The sequence below is a fragment of the Tupaia chinensis genome, unplaced genomic scaffold (assembly GCF_000334495.1).
Source record: "Tupaia chinensis unplaced genomic scaffold, TupChi_1.0 Scaffold150288_1, whole genome shotgun sequence".
Taxonomy (NCBI): domain Eukaryota; kingdom Metazoa; phylum Chordata; class Mammalia; order Scandentia; family Tupaiidae; genus Tupaia; species Tupaia belangeri.
Window position 1 is genome coordinate 2507669 of NW_006210128.1, and position 17386 is coordinate 2525054.

General features: G+C 55.1%; 1 protein-coding gene across 2 annotated transcripts in view; it reads right to left on the reverse strand.

The window, feature by feature from the left end:
* The window catches only part of TSPAN9 (tetraspanin 9), a 228849-nt gene that overhangs the window by 82228 nt on the left and 129235 nt on the right, over positions 1-17386 (reverse strand). The window contains exon 2 of one of the 2 annotated variants that reach the window (XM_027769674.1): positions 16080-16159. In XM_027769674.1, the coding sequence (XP_027625475.1) occupies positions 16080-16142 (63 nt within the window). In that variant the 5' untranslated portion in view covers positions 16143-16159. Of the gene's footprint in view, positions 1-16079; positions 16863-17386 lie in introns of those variants that run through there. The other variant, XM_014585670.2, reaches the window with a different exon arrangement.

Sequence of the window (17386 nt, forward strand, 5' to 3'; positions counted from 1 at the left end):
CCAGGGAGCGGGGCGGGGGGGGGGGGGTGGGCGCAAATTGCTGCAGAGCCACGGCACGGCCTGGCAAGCGGCAGTCCAACCCGCCTGGTCTCAGCCTCCCCATCCACTCCCGCCATGCCTGCAGAGGTGAGGAGACAACTGTGAGGGCAAACGCCACCCCGCTGTGCCGTTCAGTATTCGGGGCCAAACCCTCCAGCCTGGCTACCGGTTCCCCGTCTTTTGGTATCGGCACCCCTGCTCTTCTCTGGGGACGGCACGGCCTGGCAAGCGGCAGTCCAACCCGCCTGGTCTCAGCCTCCCCATCCACTCCCGCCATGCCTGCAGAGGTGAGGAGACAACTGTGAGGGCAAACGCCACCCCGCTGTGCCGTTCAGTATTCGGGGCCAAACCCTCCAGCCTGGCTACCGGTTCCCCGTCTTTTGGTATCGGCACCCCTGCTCTTCTCTGGGGACTGTGCCTCCTCTCTGACACATAAGGCCTGCTGGCCCTGGCCAAGGTGGGCACGAGATCACACTCAGACCCTCTCTCCTGGGAAGCCAGTTTTTGCAGTGAGACTGCAGGGCCTGAAACAGCAGGAGTTGGCACCTCCTGCCAGAGCCATGGAGAGGACACCCCTCGGACTTCCTGCTGCGGGACTCCCGGACACCCCAACTCCTGCCCCTGCTCAGCCCTCCTTCCTCGCCATGAGCTACCACATGTCCATCGCAGGCTTGTGAAGACCCTCAGGTAGAAAAGCAGGGATGTGGTACCACGAGACGGATGAGCCGGCAAGAGGGGTGTCGGCCAGGGGGGTCTGCCTCCCGAATGCCGGACAGCTCCGGGACTTGTTCAGAGAGGGAAGCAGGCAGAGGTGGGCCTCGCTCCCCAAGATAGCCAGGGCTGGCTCGGAGGTGCTCGTAATTTAAGAGCTGTAGCTTCCCCAGGTCCAACCAAGGAGACGGGCTACCAGAAATGAGGACACAGCTTATCCCTGAGGGCCCGCACACACCTGGGGAATCTAGCAAATATATGCATGCATTCATGTGTGTGTGCATGCGCATGTATGTACACACATCTATGCATACACATGAACACACACACACTTACTCTATAAATGTATCTTAAATGTCTTACATGTATACATGCACATAACCACCTGCACACCACATACATCCACACATAAAAACGCTGTTATGGATTGACCATCCGTAATGCATGCACTGAAATCCCAGCCCCTAGTGTGACGGGTTAGGAGGTGAGGCCTTCTAGAGGCAATGGAGTCATGAGAGTGGGCCGTCCTGGAGAGACCCCACCCTAGTAAAGGGACCCAGTGGAACTCTCTCTCCTGTTCCACAAAAGGACACGATAAGGTGGCCATCTGCAGCCCTAAGCGGGCCTCACCAAGATCCAACCACGCTGACTCTTCCAGCCCTACAGAAATAAACGTCAGTGGCTTATCAGCTCCCAGTCCATGGAACGCTGTCAGAGCAGCTGAATGACCCAAGGCGGTAATCTGTGTTAAACACACGTGCGCACACACAGGCATACACACACGTTCGGTTGTCTGAAAAGTCGTGATGCAGTTTTGCATAGAAAAATAAGTCCTGATTTTTCCAATGACCCAATACATATGTTTACATATGGATGCATGTGTGGGTGTTTATATATGGATACATATGTGGGTGTGCATACATGTGTGGATGTGTGTGCACACATATGGGTGTTTGTGGGGGGATGGGTACATTTGTGTTGCATGCATGTCTGTGCATGTATGTCAAATGTATGTGCATGTGTGCAGGGTGTGGGTGGATATGTGTGCATGTGTGTTTGAATACATGGATGGATAGATATGTATGAACATATGGATTATATGGGTGTGGGTACATGTATGTGCGGATCTGTGTGTGCATGTGTGTACATAGATGGATATATGTGAATCTGTGTATGTTTGTATGCATGAATGTATGTATGTATAGATATGTACAGGTGTGTAAGTGCATGTATATGTAGATCTATATGTACCAGTGTACATATGCAATGTATATAAAATGGATGTGGTTTTGTGAGTGCATGTATGTGTGAATGTGTGTGCATGTATGTACATATGGGTGTTGTGCGTGTGCATGTGGATCTGTGTGTGCATGTGTGAGCATGTATACATATGGATATGTATGAGTGCACGTGGGTATGGATCTTTGCATGCATGTACATATGAATTGTGTGTGTACATGTAGATCTGTATTGCATGTGTGTATGCATGGATGTATGTGGTGGGTATGCATGTGCATGGGTCTATGTGTGTAGATGGGTGTGCACAGGTGTGTGGATCTGTGTGTCGTGTGTGTGCATGGGGACAGGAGCTCCGAGTGCTCACAGTGTGGGTGCCTAAGGGGCAGGTGTGAATGTTGGTCCTGCCGAGTGGGAGACAGGGGAAGCCTCCAGTGCTTCCCGGAATCCTCACACACACACACATGTGCACACTCACACTGTTCCAACTGCCACTGACTCCAGCCTCTGGGTTCTGCCTGGCCAGTGTGCGCACCCCGTGACAAAGGGCCAGTGCCTGGAGGGCACCTGCCCCCTCGGCTGGACGTGCACCTCCACCACTGTCCCACTTGAGCACAGGCCAGGCGGAGCGGGGGTAGGCCGGAGGGGCCAAGCATGCATGGATGTGTGTGCACTGGGATCAGCAGGGTTCCCTTCGGGGGGTCAATGCTGATCTGGCGTGCTGCTCCCCCACACACGGCCTCAGACACTGACACGGAACGAGCTAAGATTAAACCCCTGCTTCCTCATCTCCTGTTCTGCCAGAGGTTGAATCTAATCATACTCCTGCTCTTTCATAAGTTCTTCCCACCTCTCCCTGAAGTCGGAATCATTTTTCTGGCCATCCTACTTCATTTTCACCTCCCCACAGATGGAGAAACCAAGGCAGAGAGTGACGAATGGACTTCTCCACACTCTCATCAATACAGCGGAGCGCCAGAACCATCACGACCCCACCAAGGCCGATCAGGGCCAGGCCACAGGTCCAGGGCTCCCAACTCCCGGAACCTCTGGAAGGCAACGGGTGGGGACAGGTATTTTCCAGAACCTGCAGGGAGAGTGCTGTTCGTGCTAGAGAGAATACACTGATGCACCCCAGGGGCAGAGGGACCCCACGAGGGGCTTGCAGTCACGAAGCTGCTTCCAAGGCAGTGAACAGGGCTGCAGGGGTCCTGTCAGGCTAAGTGGGATATTCTACTCTAGGGCCAGAGGTCCCCCCTGCCCGTTGGCATGAAGTCTCTCCTTTAGATAGACCTGCACTAGTTATTTAAAGGTGGAATAGTGGCTAAGGTGCTGGACTCCCACGTGGTGGACCATGGTTCAAGTCCTGGACCCAGTGGCTTGAAACTCAAACCAGGCCCATATGTGTGTGTGCCCAAAATCCCTAGAGGAGAATGGAGGAGATGGGATTGCGGTGTGGCCATCCCCCCTAGGAGCAATTTCTCACTTTCTGTTTCTCTGTCTCTCTCTCTCTCTCCAGCAAGCAAATGCACCCTATAGCAAAAATATTTCTAAAAAACAACAACAATAACAAAAAACGATGGTGAAAACCATCACAAAACTTTACATTAAGACAGTAAAGAAGAGCTACTATATGGAAAAACATACCATGTCCATGAATAGAAAAACATGTGCATATGAGGATACAATTCATATGCACAGTTGGAATTACAAGGATGGCAGGAGCCAGACACAGCAATAATGCAACTGGACCACATGGGAGGGTGCCCGGTTCATATCCCAGGGGATGCATACTGGGTGTAATCCAGGCTGGCTGGGGCTAGGGGTGCATTGTGGCATGAGAACCCAAGGGATGCCTCTCTCTCTCTCTTTCTCTATGAAGAAGGCAATGCATTAAGTTTTCAAAAAGAAAGGAACACAGAGATAGTAATTTTCCTCTAGTTGATCAACAGATCCAATAAAAGGCCAATTAAATACCAACAGGGCTGGAGAGAAAGCAGATTGACAGGTTGACTGATTTTTGTTGAAACTAGACAAACTAATTTCAAATTTTAGGCAAAAGAAAAAAGGGCCAAGAACAGCTAAAACATCTTGAAAAAGCATAAGATGAGAGGGGTTGCCCTACCAATTATTGAGACTTACTATAAAGGTACAGGAAGTACGACAGAGTGGCACTAAGACAGACACAGAGTCCAGTGGAAAAAATCCAGGTATAGGACCAACAGTTAGAGTAACGGCTATGTCACTGGACTCCCATGTAATCAACCACAGTTCGAGGCCTGGGCCTGGTGGCTTAAACTCACGCCAGGGGCACGTGTGTGTGCGTGCCCAAGATCTTGAGAGGAGAATGGAGAAGGGATTGCAGTGTGGCCATCCCCTCTAGGGAGTGATTTTTCACTTTCTGTCTCTTTCTCTCTCTGTCTTTCTGGTGAGTATACATGCCCTATAGCAAAAACCTCTCAAAAAAAAAAAAAATCCAGGTATGGAAACACAGGGACATCACCCATCAGTGTAGAAAAGGTGAGCAATCAGCCAATGGAGCTAGGATAAGGGACCCTGACACGGAGAGGCAGATGAAAGCCCTGCTTCATAACACACACAAATTCCAGCTATGTTAAAGACTTAAATAGAAAAATTAAATCTTCTATAAATAAATACAAGAGTGAGGTGGAGTACTGGTTAAAGCACTGGACTCCCACATGGCTGACTCCAGTTGCAGTCCTGGACCCGGTGCCTTGAAAATCACTCCGGGGGGCTGACAAGTGGTGTGGTGATTAAGGGTGCTGGACTCCCACGTGGTCGACCACAGTTCAAGTCCTGGACCTGGTGGCTGGCTTTCTCTCTCTCTCTCTCTCTCTCTCTCTCTCTAAAAAAACCCTCCCTCTCCCTCTCTGGTCAAACTAAAATAAATAATAAAGTTAAAATAAAATCATTCTTAAAAAAATCAAATTATGCCAGGTGCCTGCACATGTGTGCCCAGAGTCTCAAGAGGAGCCTGGAGGAGAAGGAAGTGCATTGTGGACACCCTCCCAGGAAGTGATTTCTCTCTGCCTCTCTCCGGCAAGCACATGTGCCCTATGGTAAAATTCTTTATAAATAAATAAACGAGCAAGTATATCTTTAATCCCTCATTTATTAAACAATTCATGAGTACTCATTATGTTATGAAAAGCATGGTCCCCATTATAAAGACATCCCTGAGACAGTACGAGCCTCTTAAGTAATACCAAAAAGTAGAATCTACCAAAGAAAACAGTCTGATCAAACTGACTTTTTTTTTTTACTTTATTTTTTGCAGAGGTTTTTGCTATAGGGCACGTGTGCTCGCCAGAAAGAGAGAGAGACAGAGAGACAGAAAGCGAGAAATCACCCCCCAGGAGGGATGGCCACGCCACAATCCCTTCTCCTCCATTCTCCTCTCTGGATCTTGGGCACGCACGCACATGCGCCTGGTATGAGTTTAAGTCACTGGGTCCAGGACTCGAACCATGGTTGACTACGTGGGAGTCCAGCGACATAGCCATTATGCCAACTGCTGGTCCCCAAACTGATTTTCTTACAATGAAGTATTTCTGCTTATCAAAAGACCTTGTGAAACAAGTGTGGGGGGGAGGACAGACTATAAACTGGAAACTACGAACTGTGCCTGTAATACCTTTAATTGACACCAGATTAGAATCCAAAACGTAAACAAACCTCCCAAGACTTATTAGGAAAAAGCAAACAACTCAATAGAAAACTGGACGAAAGCAATAAGCAAGCACTCACAGGAGAGGAAAGACCGGCCAACGAACATCTGAGAAGATGTGAGCAGAGAGATGCCAATCGGACCCGGTTTACAGCATTTTCCAGCCCCTGAATTAGAGAACGCCAGAGCCTTTCCGTTTTCCTTGGACTTCCGTCACCTGGTACGGCCATGCTGGGAAACAATGAAGCGTTACCTGGCACCGCTGAAACGCTCATAGCCACTCTCAGCTCCGCCACTCAGTGCTACACCCCAGGACGGTGCAAGTAACCGTCAAGACTGCTTCACAGAAATGCTTAACCCTGAGAAACCCATACAGCGATCCGATGCTACCAGAACATTCCCACACGCACTCAGAAGACACGGCTGGGCTGAGTCGGTGACTCCCCTGTGCTGAGCTGCAAGCTGACACGCAAGGCAGGGCCATCTCTGACATGGACATTTAAAAGTTGGTCCCCCAGCTAGATCCCCATGGCCAACTGTGTGACTCGATTCTAGGACTCGGCAGCTTGAAAAACCCACCAGGTGCATGTGCGTGCATGCCCAAAATCCCGAGAGGAGAACGGAGGAGAAGGGACTGGAGCACATCCACCCCTAGGGGAGGTGATTTCTCACATTCCCTGTCTATCTGTCAATGAATGAATGAAGTTTGTCCTCCACCAGCTTTCAGGAGCACTGTCCTAAAGAAATGTGCACACAGGCTGGCAGGTGACATGGTGGTTAAAGTGCTGGACTCCCACATGGCCAGCCGTGGTTCAAGTCCCAGACCCAGCTTGCTTGCTTTCCTCACTTTCCCTCTCCCTCTCTGCCTCTCTGTCTCTTTCAGGTCAAATTAAAATATAATCATAATAATAATAAATAAAATTAAATCGTTCTTTTTAAAAAAGAAAAGAAAAAACTTGTGCATGCACATCAAGAGACTTATACAAGGGTACTCACAGAAGTATAATTTACAAGAAATCACTCAGTGCTCACCTCCAGAAGCGTACACGGGAGCCTATTTACATAATGATTTACTGCAGAGTAGTGGAGATGTTACTGCACTCTGACCACACTTACCAACATCAAAGAATTGAAAAATACAATGTTGAAATTTTAAAAGCACGTTCACAGCCCACCCCTGAGCACAGCAGTTAACTGCAGTGCAGAGAAAGCCAGATTCCCCCAGTCAACCACAGTTCACAACCGCAGTTGAAATCCTAGCCCCAGTGGTCTGAAAACATGCCAGGGACACGTGCATGGGGACCCAGATCCTGATGGGATGGAACAATGGGTGGAAAAGGACTGGCAGTGACCAGGCTCCACTGAGGGGAGTTTTCTCTCTCTAGGGCAAGCACATGTAACATTGTTTGCACTGACAACGTTTTTTTCTTTTCTTAGTTCTGCTATAGGGTGCATGCACGCATTGGAGAGAGATGAGTATTCGGGATAGTGAGAAAGCACCCCCCCCTTAGGGGATGGCTATGCCACAATCTCTTCTACATTCTCCTCTTGGGATTGTGGGCATATCCACACACACATCTGACATGTTTTCAAGCTCCCAGGTCTGGGACTTGAACCACACAGTCAGCTATGTGGGATCCAGCTGCTTTAACCACCGTATCTGGCTGGTCCCCTACTGGCAATTAAAAAAAAAAGTTCAGAATGGTTTTTTAAACTATCTAAAAGTTTTAAAAATAAGCCAAACCAAATGATGTGATATTTACAGATGCCTACATACAAAGGGGGAGATTTCAAAACATTCACAGAAAAATTAAAGCATAGCTTACTTTGGTGCAAAATGTCTGGAAATCGACCCATAGTTTCTATTTTCCATGAGCATTTCAAAGTCCCTGGGATATGAAACGTACTTTAAGAGAATCTAAAGGTGGGACCAGTGGTTGGTGTAATGGCTATGTCGCTGAACTCCCATGTAGTTGACAGTGGTTCGAGTCCCGGACCCAGTGGCTTCAACTCATGCCGGGCACGTGTGCATGTGTGCCCAAGATCCCAAGAGGAGAATGGAGGAGAAGGGATTGCGGCGTAGCCATCCCCCCGGGGGGTGATTTCTTGCTTTCTGTCTCTCTGTCTCTCTCTGTCTTTCTAGTGAGTACATGCAAAAACTTCTCCAAAAAAAAGGGGTGACAGCTCTTTCTCGAGATGTGGGGTGTGGCCAGGGACATGCAGACATTCACTCTCCGTTTCATAAGCTAGGGGTGGGTACACGTGGTTCACGTCACCATTTTTGAAACTATGTGAATTTACATAGAATGACATATTTCGCAGTCTGGAAGTGGCATTCAGTGGCGATCTTCCCAGGTGACGGAGTAACCTGGACACAAAGCCCTGTGTGCCCCATCTTTTCTTCTTTTCTAAGACAGGCTCTCACTGTGGCACGACCCTCCTGCCTCAGCCTCCCGAGTAGCTGGGACCACAGGCGCCCACCACTGCACCCAGCTCTAAGCAGGCAGGGAATCGAACCCTCCCACTAGCCACAGTCTGCCAAGCAGTCTACCAGTGTGAGGTTCACAGTAGGCCCACATGCCCTGTGTGTCCGGTCAGGTCACCAAGGGCTCATGGGAGTATAGCCGTCCTGGTCCTGCCGCACTCTGCACCAGGAGCAAAGGGAGCAGGGAGGCCAGAGGTCAGTGCAGAACATGGGGGGTGCAGCTGCAGGCCCTGGGGTCAGAGACCATGCCCTCCCCACTGGCTTCATTTCCATCCCCCATTCCCACTCCCTGTCTGGACCTCCCTGCCTTCCCACATAACTCCGAGGTGAGAACAGTCTCCTCCTGAGAGACACCTGGGGCTTCTTCCAGGACTCCAAAGCCCTGACTGGTGCCACTGACCCAGCATCCTGGCTCCAGCTTCTGGGCACTGAACTTCGTTCATATGCGCCCCCTGTAGGAGCTGCAGTAACACTAACAGCACCAGGGAGCACGGAGTTCAGCGTGCCAGGCACCTGCCAGGCAGCATACCCACACACGTGTGCGCGGGGCCCGGCATGCCAGATACCTGCCAGGCAGCATAACCATACACGTGCGCACGGGTCCCCGCATGCCAGATACCTGCCAGGCAGCATACCCATACACGTGTGCATGGGCCCATCATGCCAGGTACCTGCCAGGCAGCATACCCACACACGTGTGCATGGGCCCATCATGCCAGGCACCTGCCAGGCAGCATATCCACACACGTGCGCACGGGGCCCGGCATGCCAGATACCTGCCAGGCAGCATACCCACACACGTGTGCACGGGGCCCAGCATGCCAGGTACCTGCCAGGCAGCATACCCACACACACACATACATGGGGTCCAGCCGGCCAGGCACCTGCCAGGCAGCATATCCAGACACACACGTACATGGGGTCCAGTGGGCCAGGTACCTGCCAGACAGCATACCCACACACATACATGGGGTCCGGAGGGCCAGGCACCCGCTGGGCAGCATACCCATACACACACACGTACATGGGGTCCGGCGGGCCAGGCACCTGCCGGGGAGCATACCCACACACACATATATTATCTCACACAGCCTCATCACAGCCTGTAGGAGAGCGGGCACTGTCACAGAGGAGGAAACCAGGCACCCGGAGGGGAGGAACACCTCAAAATACAGCTTCACTCCTGGAGACCCAAACCCTGTGGATTGGGGACTGTGGACTCTGTTCATGCGAAAAGCTGCCCGGCTGGGCCGAATGTACACTCTAGGTGAAGAACCCCCAGAGCAGAAGGCAGAGCCCCTCTCTTCTCCTGGGCCAGCCGCCCACCCCCACAAGCCAGTACATCAAGGCCTCCCTGCATGGTTCTGACGCAGAGCCTCCCGACGCCAGGGGGAGAGTGTGAAACTCTGCGGCCTCCCTGCCTCGGCCTCCCTGCCTCGAGGACTTCTCTGGAGCATTCCCAAGAAGAAAAAGTAGACCCCTCCACCTGAAGGGGCCAGGGCTCACTAAACTGACAGATTTCAGGGGTCTCCTGCCGGCCCATGGCGAGAGGAGAGCTTGGGGTTGGAGCCAGAGCTCGACCCCGTTGCTGCTCCCCCCGCCAGGACCTGCTCTCCCGCCTGACCGCACGCCGCCTCTAATGTCCCTGCCAGGACCGGACCCCAGCCCCCACCACTTCTGCTGCCAGATTAGCTTTCAAATGTGAGCAGGGACAAAGCTGGCTCAGAAGACTTAACTCTGCCCGACGGGTTTAGCTCGGCTTCAAAGCTTCCTAACTGGAACCAAATAAGCGGGCACATCACAGCTGGAAGGGAGAGGCCAGAAAGGGGGAAAACGGGGGCATCGCTCTAAATCTGGATTACCCACAGCGACAGCCTGCAGCCCGAGGGACACAGCCAGACCTGTCATGGTGGTCACCAGCATGCCCTGAAGAGCATCCCCAGGAACTGATGTTCCCCTTCCAGCATGCCTGCACCCCCTCGACCTCACAACCCATCCCAAACGTCCCCCCTAAGAGGCTGCACTCAAGGCCGCCACCCCCCGGGACACGGCCTTCGCCCCCCTGTGCTCGGCCATTGCACGTGTACAGGAACCTGTCTCTCCCCTGAGGCTGCCCACTCTCCCCTGGCACAGGCTCCAGACAGGCTGCCCTCTAGCCTCCTCTCCTCCCCCCCTCCCCACAACCCCGTCTCATATAACCAGCAAACTCCTATTCATCCATCAAAACCCAAGCCTCTCCTGCTCGACTTTATCATCTCTGTATCCAGTCTTTATTAAGCAGCATTAAGAAGCTCTATGACGCAGTGCTGCTCAGAACTGGAATGACCTGTGTGGCCTCTGACATCCTCACGGCATCCGAGTGGCTCTGGGACCCAGCTTACAGCAGGTGCTGAAAATCCACACACAGAACATGACCGTACAGCAGTCGGCAGTCCTTCCACAGGAGAAGAGCCACCTGATTCACTAATTCTTTCTTCTAAACTAAGAAAATATCAAGGGCCAGTCAGGTGGCATGATGGTTAAGGCAGCTGGATCCCACACAGCTGACTATGAGGTTCAAGTCCTGGACCCAGCAGCTTGAAAAACATGCTGGGGGTGTGTGCGTGCATGTTCCAAAATCCCAAGAGGAAAAGGAATTGCAGTGTGTCCATCTCCCCTGGGGGTGCTTTCTCACTTCCTTTCTCTCTCTCTGGCAAGTGCATACACACATAGCAAACCTGAAAAAAGACGAGACAAGAAAAGAGGAAGGAAAGGGAAGGAAGGAAAGAAAAGAAATCAAAACCTCAAACTCTCCGCCTCTCCCCGATGGCGACAAGCGTTCTGGAGGAGAGCTGCAGGCCGAGCAACGTGCAGGCGCCATTGGCCCAGGCTGCCGCTGCCTCGCCCTCGAACGCTGGGCCGCAGGAGGTGCCCCCACGCGCCCCCTTGGCTGCTCTGTGTCCGAGCGCCCGGCACAGGCCGAGCCAGATGGTCTCTCGATTCCACGACTTCCTGGCACGAGAAAACTGATCTGCCCTGTGCGAGCCCAGTCGGCTCTGTTCTCACCAACTGGAGGCGCGCGCACGCAGCGGGCATTCCGGGAATACTTGTGGCATGAGTGAATGGCCTCAACTGGGACCCCAACACCCGCGTAAGCCACAGAGGGCCGAGGGCCACAGAGCCGCCGCCAAGTTCAGCCAAGGGCAGCCAGGCACACGAAGGCAGAGCGGGGAGGTCGGGCGGGTTTTCTGTCCTGTTCAGCGGGCCGGGGCCCCTTCCTCAAGGCAGAGCCATGTCCTGCTGCAAGTGGGGCTTTCTCTCCTCCCCTCCCCCACCCTCCTGACTGACACCAGTGCCAGCTCTGACATGATTTAAAAATAGATATTAAGACAAGGAAGTTTAATTTTTAATGCTTTGGAAAGGAAGTGAAGACAGCGCTGGCGTCCCCCCATGGCCCCATTCCGGGGGTCTCGGGTTGTCTGCCAGGCCCAGCATCTGTCTCCTGGCCATGGGCACAGTCACGCCTGACTTCACCGGAGAGCTTTGCAGCAGCCCTCTGGGGACCCAGCCCAAACCCTCCTGCCTGAGTGCTCTGGGAAGCCCCTCCGTGCCTCCCACTGCCCGGCTAGCCTCCACCTCCCCTGCATGGATAGGCCAGGCCCCAGTCTGAGCTCCCTGCTGGATCCCTCGGCCCACTCGCTACTTCCGTTCCCAGGGAGGAGGCACTGTACAGACCCCGGTGACACCCCAGGCCGCCCGCTCAGGCTGTGCCTGCGCCCCGGCCAGGAGCCCTTGGAAACTGTGCAGCCTGGCCGGCCAGCTCTGAGCACATGCCCCTGTGCAGCTGCAGGGCTCAGCCAAGCCTCACGCCCAAGGGCAGTCGGCAGTCAGAGGGGCTAACCCACTCAAGGAGGCTAGCCAGGGCCCACCGGCACCTCGCCACGGCAGCTCCGTGCCAGCCCTTCCCCGGCTCCAGCAGACACCCTGCACACGGCCTTCTGGGCTAATTGGCCTTTATTAAGGGAGCGATCCACATGGAATAGCTTTCGGATGGGGCCAGAATGTCACTGCTCTGCCAGCCATGATCTGAAGTGACAGGGCAGTTCTGCTGGCAAGCGTGGGAAGTGACCATTATCCTGAGTGGCAATTACACCGGCAACCCCAGCCCTGCCCCGCCCTCCATCAGACAGCAACCTGATCTGCGTGGGGAGACCTGGGCTGGGACCAAGATCTGCCACCCTGAAAGGGGCCGTGGCCGCCAGCACTCAGTGCTCCCTTCCCAGCACTGCCCACACTCGCTCCTCTGCTTCTGGTTGAAAGCTCGGGGACCCTGGCCCTCCTGGAGGGGTGAGAGTCACTTCGTCTCTCCCTCGTGTGTTCTGCCAGAGGACCCAGAGATGAGGCTGACTCACTGCCCCAGCAGTCTGCACTGCCAGCGGAAACACCTGGAGGTGACTTTACTAGTAGATGGGGCCCTCGGTATGCAGAAACGGTGTTACAATTCCAGCCTCCTGGGGCCGGCAGGTGGCGTGGTGGTTGAGGGCGCTGGACTCCCACAGCGCCCACCGCAGTTTCAGTCCCAGGCCTGAAGGCTTGCTTTCTCACCTTTCCTCTCTCTCTCTCTCTCTGATCAAATTTAAATAAATAAGTAAAGTTAAATAAAATAATAATTTTTTTTTAAAGAAACGCAGACCTCCTATTCCCTATCCACTGAGAACACAGTACTCTCTTTGGGCAGGAGACACAAGAGACAAAGAAGGGTGAACACGGAGGCCCTCCTCTACACTCACACCCACAGCAGGCCCCCGGAAATGCTGCCCTCCCGGTGCCCCAAACTCCCACAGTGCTCCAGGGTGCCAACCTGGCTAGCACTGCCTGGTGAAGTCAGAGGCTCCAAGCGCAGACCTGGACCCGTCCCCAGCAGGCACGCACCCAGTGGCCTGTAAGGCACTGGCCCTTTTCTCAGTAAGGAGGAGGAGCTCCAGGGCACAGCCCCGCCTCCCACCCCACCCCCAGTGATGTCACCCAGGTCCTCGCCAATAGCAGCACCTAAGAAGCTCCACCCAGTGGCAGAGAACCAGGGACTCAGACTGGTGAGGGGTTGCAGTGTAGACAGCTGCACCTCTCTGCACTGGGAGGCCTCCCAGCGGGCTCAGAGAGCAGGGGTGTGGCGGCAGCAGTGAGTTTGGAGAACTACTGGGTAGGCTCCGGGCTCTACAGGGAGAGCTCTGTGTATCGCCTGCAGGTCTCAGGGTTCAATTCTAACGCGAAGAAAAGCCTCCTTCTGGGCTCTGAGCCATGAGATTAGAGTAAGTGATGGCTACATAGTTCCTAACACTCACTCCAGGCCCAGGAGGCCGGCTTTGAGCAGCCCAAGTATTCCCTCGCCCACCCCCACACCCTGTCCCTGTACAGGCAGCAGCAGAGGCCTCCAGGGACCCTGCCCCACCATCGCCCCACGAGGCTGGGACACTCTCTTCTCATTCTGCCACGGGCTCTTCTCTTTCCCCCAAGTCGGGCCAGCGCCTGCCTGCAGGAAGTCTTCATCTGTCTGGAGCAGTGGCCACCAGGCGCAATCCTGGCTAACTCGTGCAGGCGTGCTCCGCCCGCGCCCACACGGCAGCAAACACACTCCCGCACACAAGCACTGCTTCTCTGCTACCAAATCCCCATCTTTCCTAAGGTCCACGGCGTGTGGCCTTAGCTTAAAAGAAGTAGGTTTCCTAGTTCATAGCAAGTCAGGGAATTCTGAAAATATCCTGTAATCAGATAACTCAGTAGGAGAAAGCCACTCGCGCCTGGCAAGAGCGTGTAGGTACCTGCTAACGGGAAGAGACAGCACTTCTCTCACTACTGACCAGAGAAGAGGGCACTTCACCTACTCACTAAGTTCTGCAAGCTTCAAAGGGAAGGTGGGAAGAGTTGCTTGTCCCCCCGCAGCAAGGGGGCCAGGACAGCCTTCGCCAGAGGCAAATCTGACACTAACTTTTAAAAAACCCACACATCCCAGCATGCTGCAGGTTCACAGCTCTGGGCCCCGTTTGCTCACTTACAGGCAAACAATAAGCAGAGGGCACAGACCACTGTGCTGACCTGTGACAAGGTCCCCAAACCAAGCTGGGACTGACCTAGAGCAGAAAGGCACAGGCGGTTATACCAACTCCGGCCAGCAGGTGGCGAGTGGGGGCGGGGAGGAGCGAGCGCAGTCGGAGAGTAGCTGGCCGGGGCACTGAGCATCCACTCAGGGTCTTTCTAAGTAAGCAGCGTCCAGTTGAAACGGGCAGGGTGGGGCCAAACGGAAAGGTAGGCCGGGGCTGTGAAACAGGAGAAGGAAGCTGTGAGCCCCAAAAGGGCAGCATTTGTGCGAATCCACAGGCACCAGAGAAACCTACACCAGCACTTGGCTCACACAGACGCTGGCTAGTGAGTCCAAAGCCAGAAGGTCCTGCCCACGAGGCAGCTACAAAGTCATTCTTGACATTCCAACGGTTCTCATCACCAGGAAAAGAATGGGAGCCTGTGCCCCAGCTGCCACAAGGCCCCAGCCCATGACAGGTAACCTCCGAAATAGCAGTGGCCGGACGGCCCTGGCCCATGGGCACTTCTGGAAAAACCCAACTCAACTAATTGCAGACCAGAGTCCTTGAAAAAGAAGCGGGGGCCCATGCCCCAGCTGGGGAAGGGGATTTCCCTCCACAGAGCAAGAACAAAGGTGAGTTCAGATGACACCGTCCCCACGATGTCACGTAATTAATAAGGGAGGACAGTGAGGGAGACCCCCACTGGCATGGAAAGGAAGCCCAGAGCCCAAGAGGTGAAGTGACTCGACCAAGGTCACCCAGGAAGCTAATGCAGAAGCAAGGCTAGAGCTGTCTGAGCTGTCCCTGCATGGGACAAGCTGCCCCCCCCTCCACACACACACACACACACACACACACACGTTTTTCAGCTAAAGTGGGTCATGAAAGATGACCCAGAGCACACCTGCCTCTCCCAGCTTCACTCTGAATGACGTCCCCCTGCCCTCGGTGCTCCTGCTAGGCGTGGGCAGCTGGCCACCTTATGCAGGTGGGAGGCCAGACCCTGGGGTGGAACCCCATCTGGGCTGACTAGGGAAGACGACGAGGCCCCAGTCACGGTGCAGGAACAGAGCAGGACTGAAGTTCTCGAGAGTGCTTAACTAGTATTCCTGACACACACGTGTGCACACAGCCACCTCCAGAGCAACTCCAGAGCCCCACCCGCTGATATTCTCACCTAGGACGGGGCTCACCAACTCCCTTTGTCCCTCTGGTCACTGGAACTGGGGCACGTGTGGCCAGCTCCCTATCCAGAATACTGCAATCCCTCAAAAGCAGCAGCAGCAGCCACCCAGCAGTGGAACCCCCACGCCCCGTCTTTCGCACACAAGCCCCAACTGGGGCACATCTGAGGGCTGACCAGACAGCCCACTAGCTTGGGAGGGGGCCCTGCGCCTTTGCCTGGGATCCACAGAAAGCAGTGGGGAGATGTAACCTCTACCCACCCCCTCCGCGCTCCGTGAAATGCTGCCGACTGCATCCTGGTGCTTCGGGAGGGAAACCAGAAACTCAGAAGCGTCCTCACTGGTGGCCAACGCCAGCTCAGGGACACAGCTGTTACAGATTCTGCCCCCAAGCCAGGACTGCCTGACCTGGCTGGAAGCGCTTCCAGCATGAGTTTCCTAGGGGGAAGGAGGAGGTCGCAAACTTTGCCAGCCCCCCCAGGAGCCGGGCAGGTCTCTCCCACAAGCCAGGCAGTCCGAGCCTCCATTCAGCCCCGAAGGAGAGAGCCGGGAACTGATCACGGGAGGGGAGGGGGAGACTGGCAGAGCAATGCAGCAGGCCAGAGGGAGCGGGCATTCACGCCACGGCACGCAAAGGGGAGCGGAGGGCAGCGAGAAGGATAAGCGGAAGCACTTACCCAGAATATCAAATTGAAGAGGAACATCATGTACTTCAAGCAGCAGAGGCAGCCCCTGGCCATGTTGCACTTCTTAAATTCTAGGAGGAACACAAAGGACAGGTCCAGGTAAAACACCACGTACTTGCTGCCTTTCGGTGCATCGTACTTGTCGGCCTTCACGCCAGCCTCCGCGCGGCTCTGGCCCCTGGAGCCCGCGGTGCCGTAGAAGGCGCCGGCGGTGAAGCCGCGGCCGAACGGGCGGCCCGAGGTGGACGGCTTGGCAAAGTCGGAGTCCTTGCTGTCCAAAGATGGACTCCGGTGGATCGAAGAATCCTCACTACTCGATTTCTCCATGCTCGCCTCGTTCCCGGGGGGCGTAAGGGGCGGGGGGCATTGCTCCCAGAGTGGGACCGAGGGGACGCCCAAGTCGGGGCGCAGGCTGCGGGCAGGCCGGCGGAGCCTTGCGCGCCCCTTCTGTGTGTCGCGGTGCACTCTCGGCCGAACCCCGCGCCCCGGGGCTGCTGCCTCTCCGAGGCACTCGGCTCCGGGCTCCGGGCTGGCTGGCCTGGGAGGGCACTGCAGCGCTGCGCCGCGCGGTCTGTGCACGCTCGCGAACGCTCCTCGGGAACCGGCTCGCCGGCGTAACTTAGCGGCTTTGGGGAGGCTGCAATTTGATTTCTTAGTCCAGGGCGTCAGCTCGCCTCCGGGCTGCACTGGCTGCTCCACGCGAGGCAGAAGGGCGCCGGGATCCAGGCTCCCCGGGCACACCTCTCCCAGCCCAGTCCCAGCCCAGCGCTCGGCCCAACCCCTTTGCCAATCGCCTGAAGCCCCCTCCCCGGGCCCTCGGCCCCGCCCCCTGCTTTGCATTTGGCCAATGGGCGCGAGGCCTGCTCGGCCCCGCTGGGGAGCCACCCCCCCTCCCCAATGACACAATATCTTTAATAGGATTAGCGTTCTGCTGTGTGCCTATACAAGTGCTCCACGAACCCTCGCTAAATGTCAAGGGCTTCGTGGCTGCGGGTGACCCGGAGCTCTCATCGGAGAGCGCTGGTCGCTTTTACCCGAGAACAGGGACAAGAGCAGCGGGATGGCTGGAGGTGCCAAGGACCCAAAGAAGCCAAAGGGAGGTCTGGGGAGAACTGAAACGGAGAAGCGGAGAAGCGTGGCCAGTGCCGAGTTGGCCGCCGCCCCCTGCGCACGCGGGGCCCTGTTCCGCCCGGGGCACACGGTCTCCCGGCTGTGGCTGTCGCTGTCTCTCTCCACACACACACACACACACACACACACACACACACAACCACCTGTCCAACACGGGGGCTGCACGG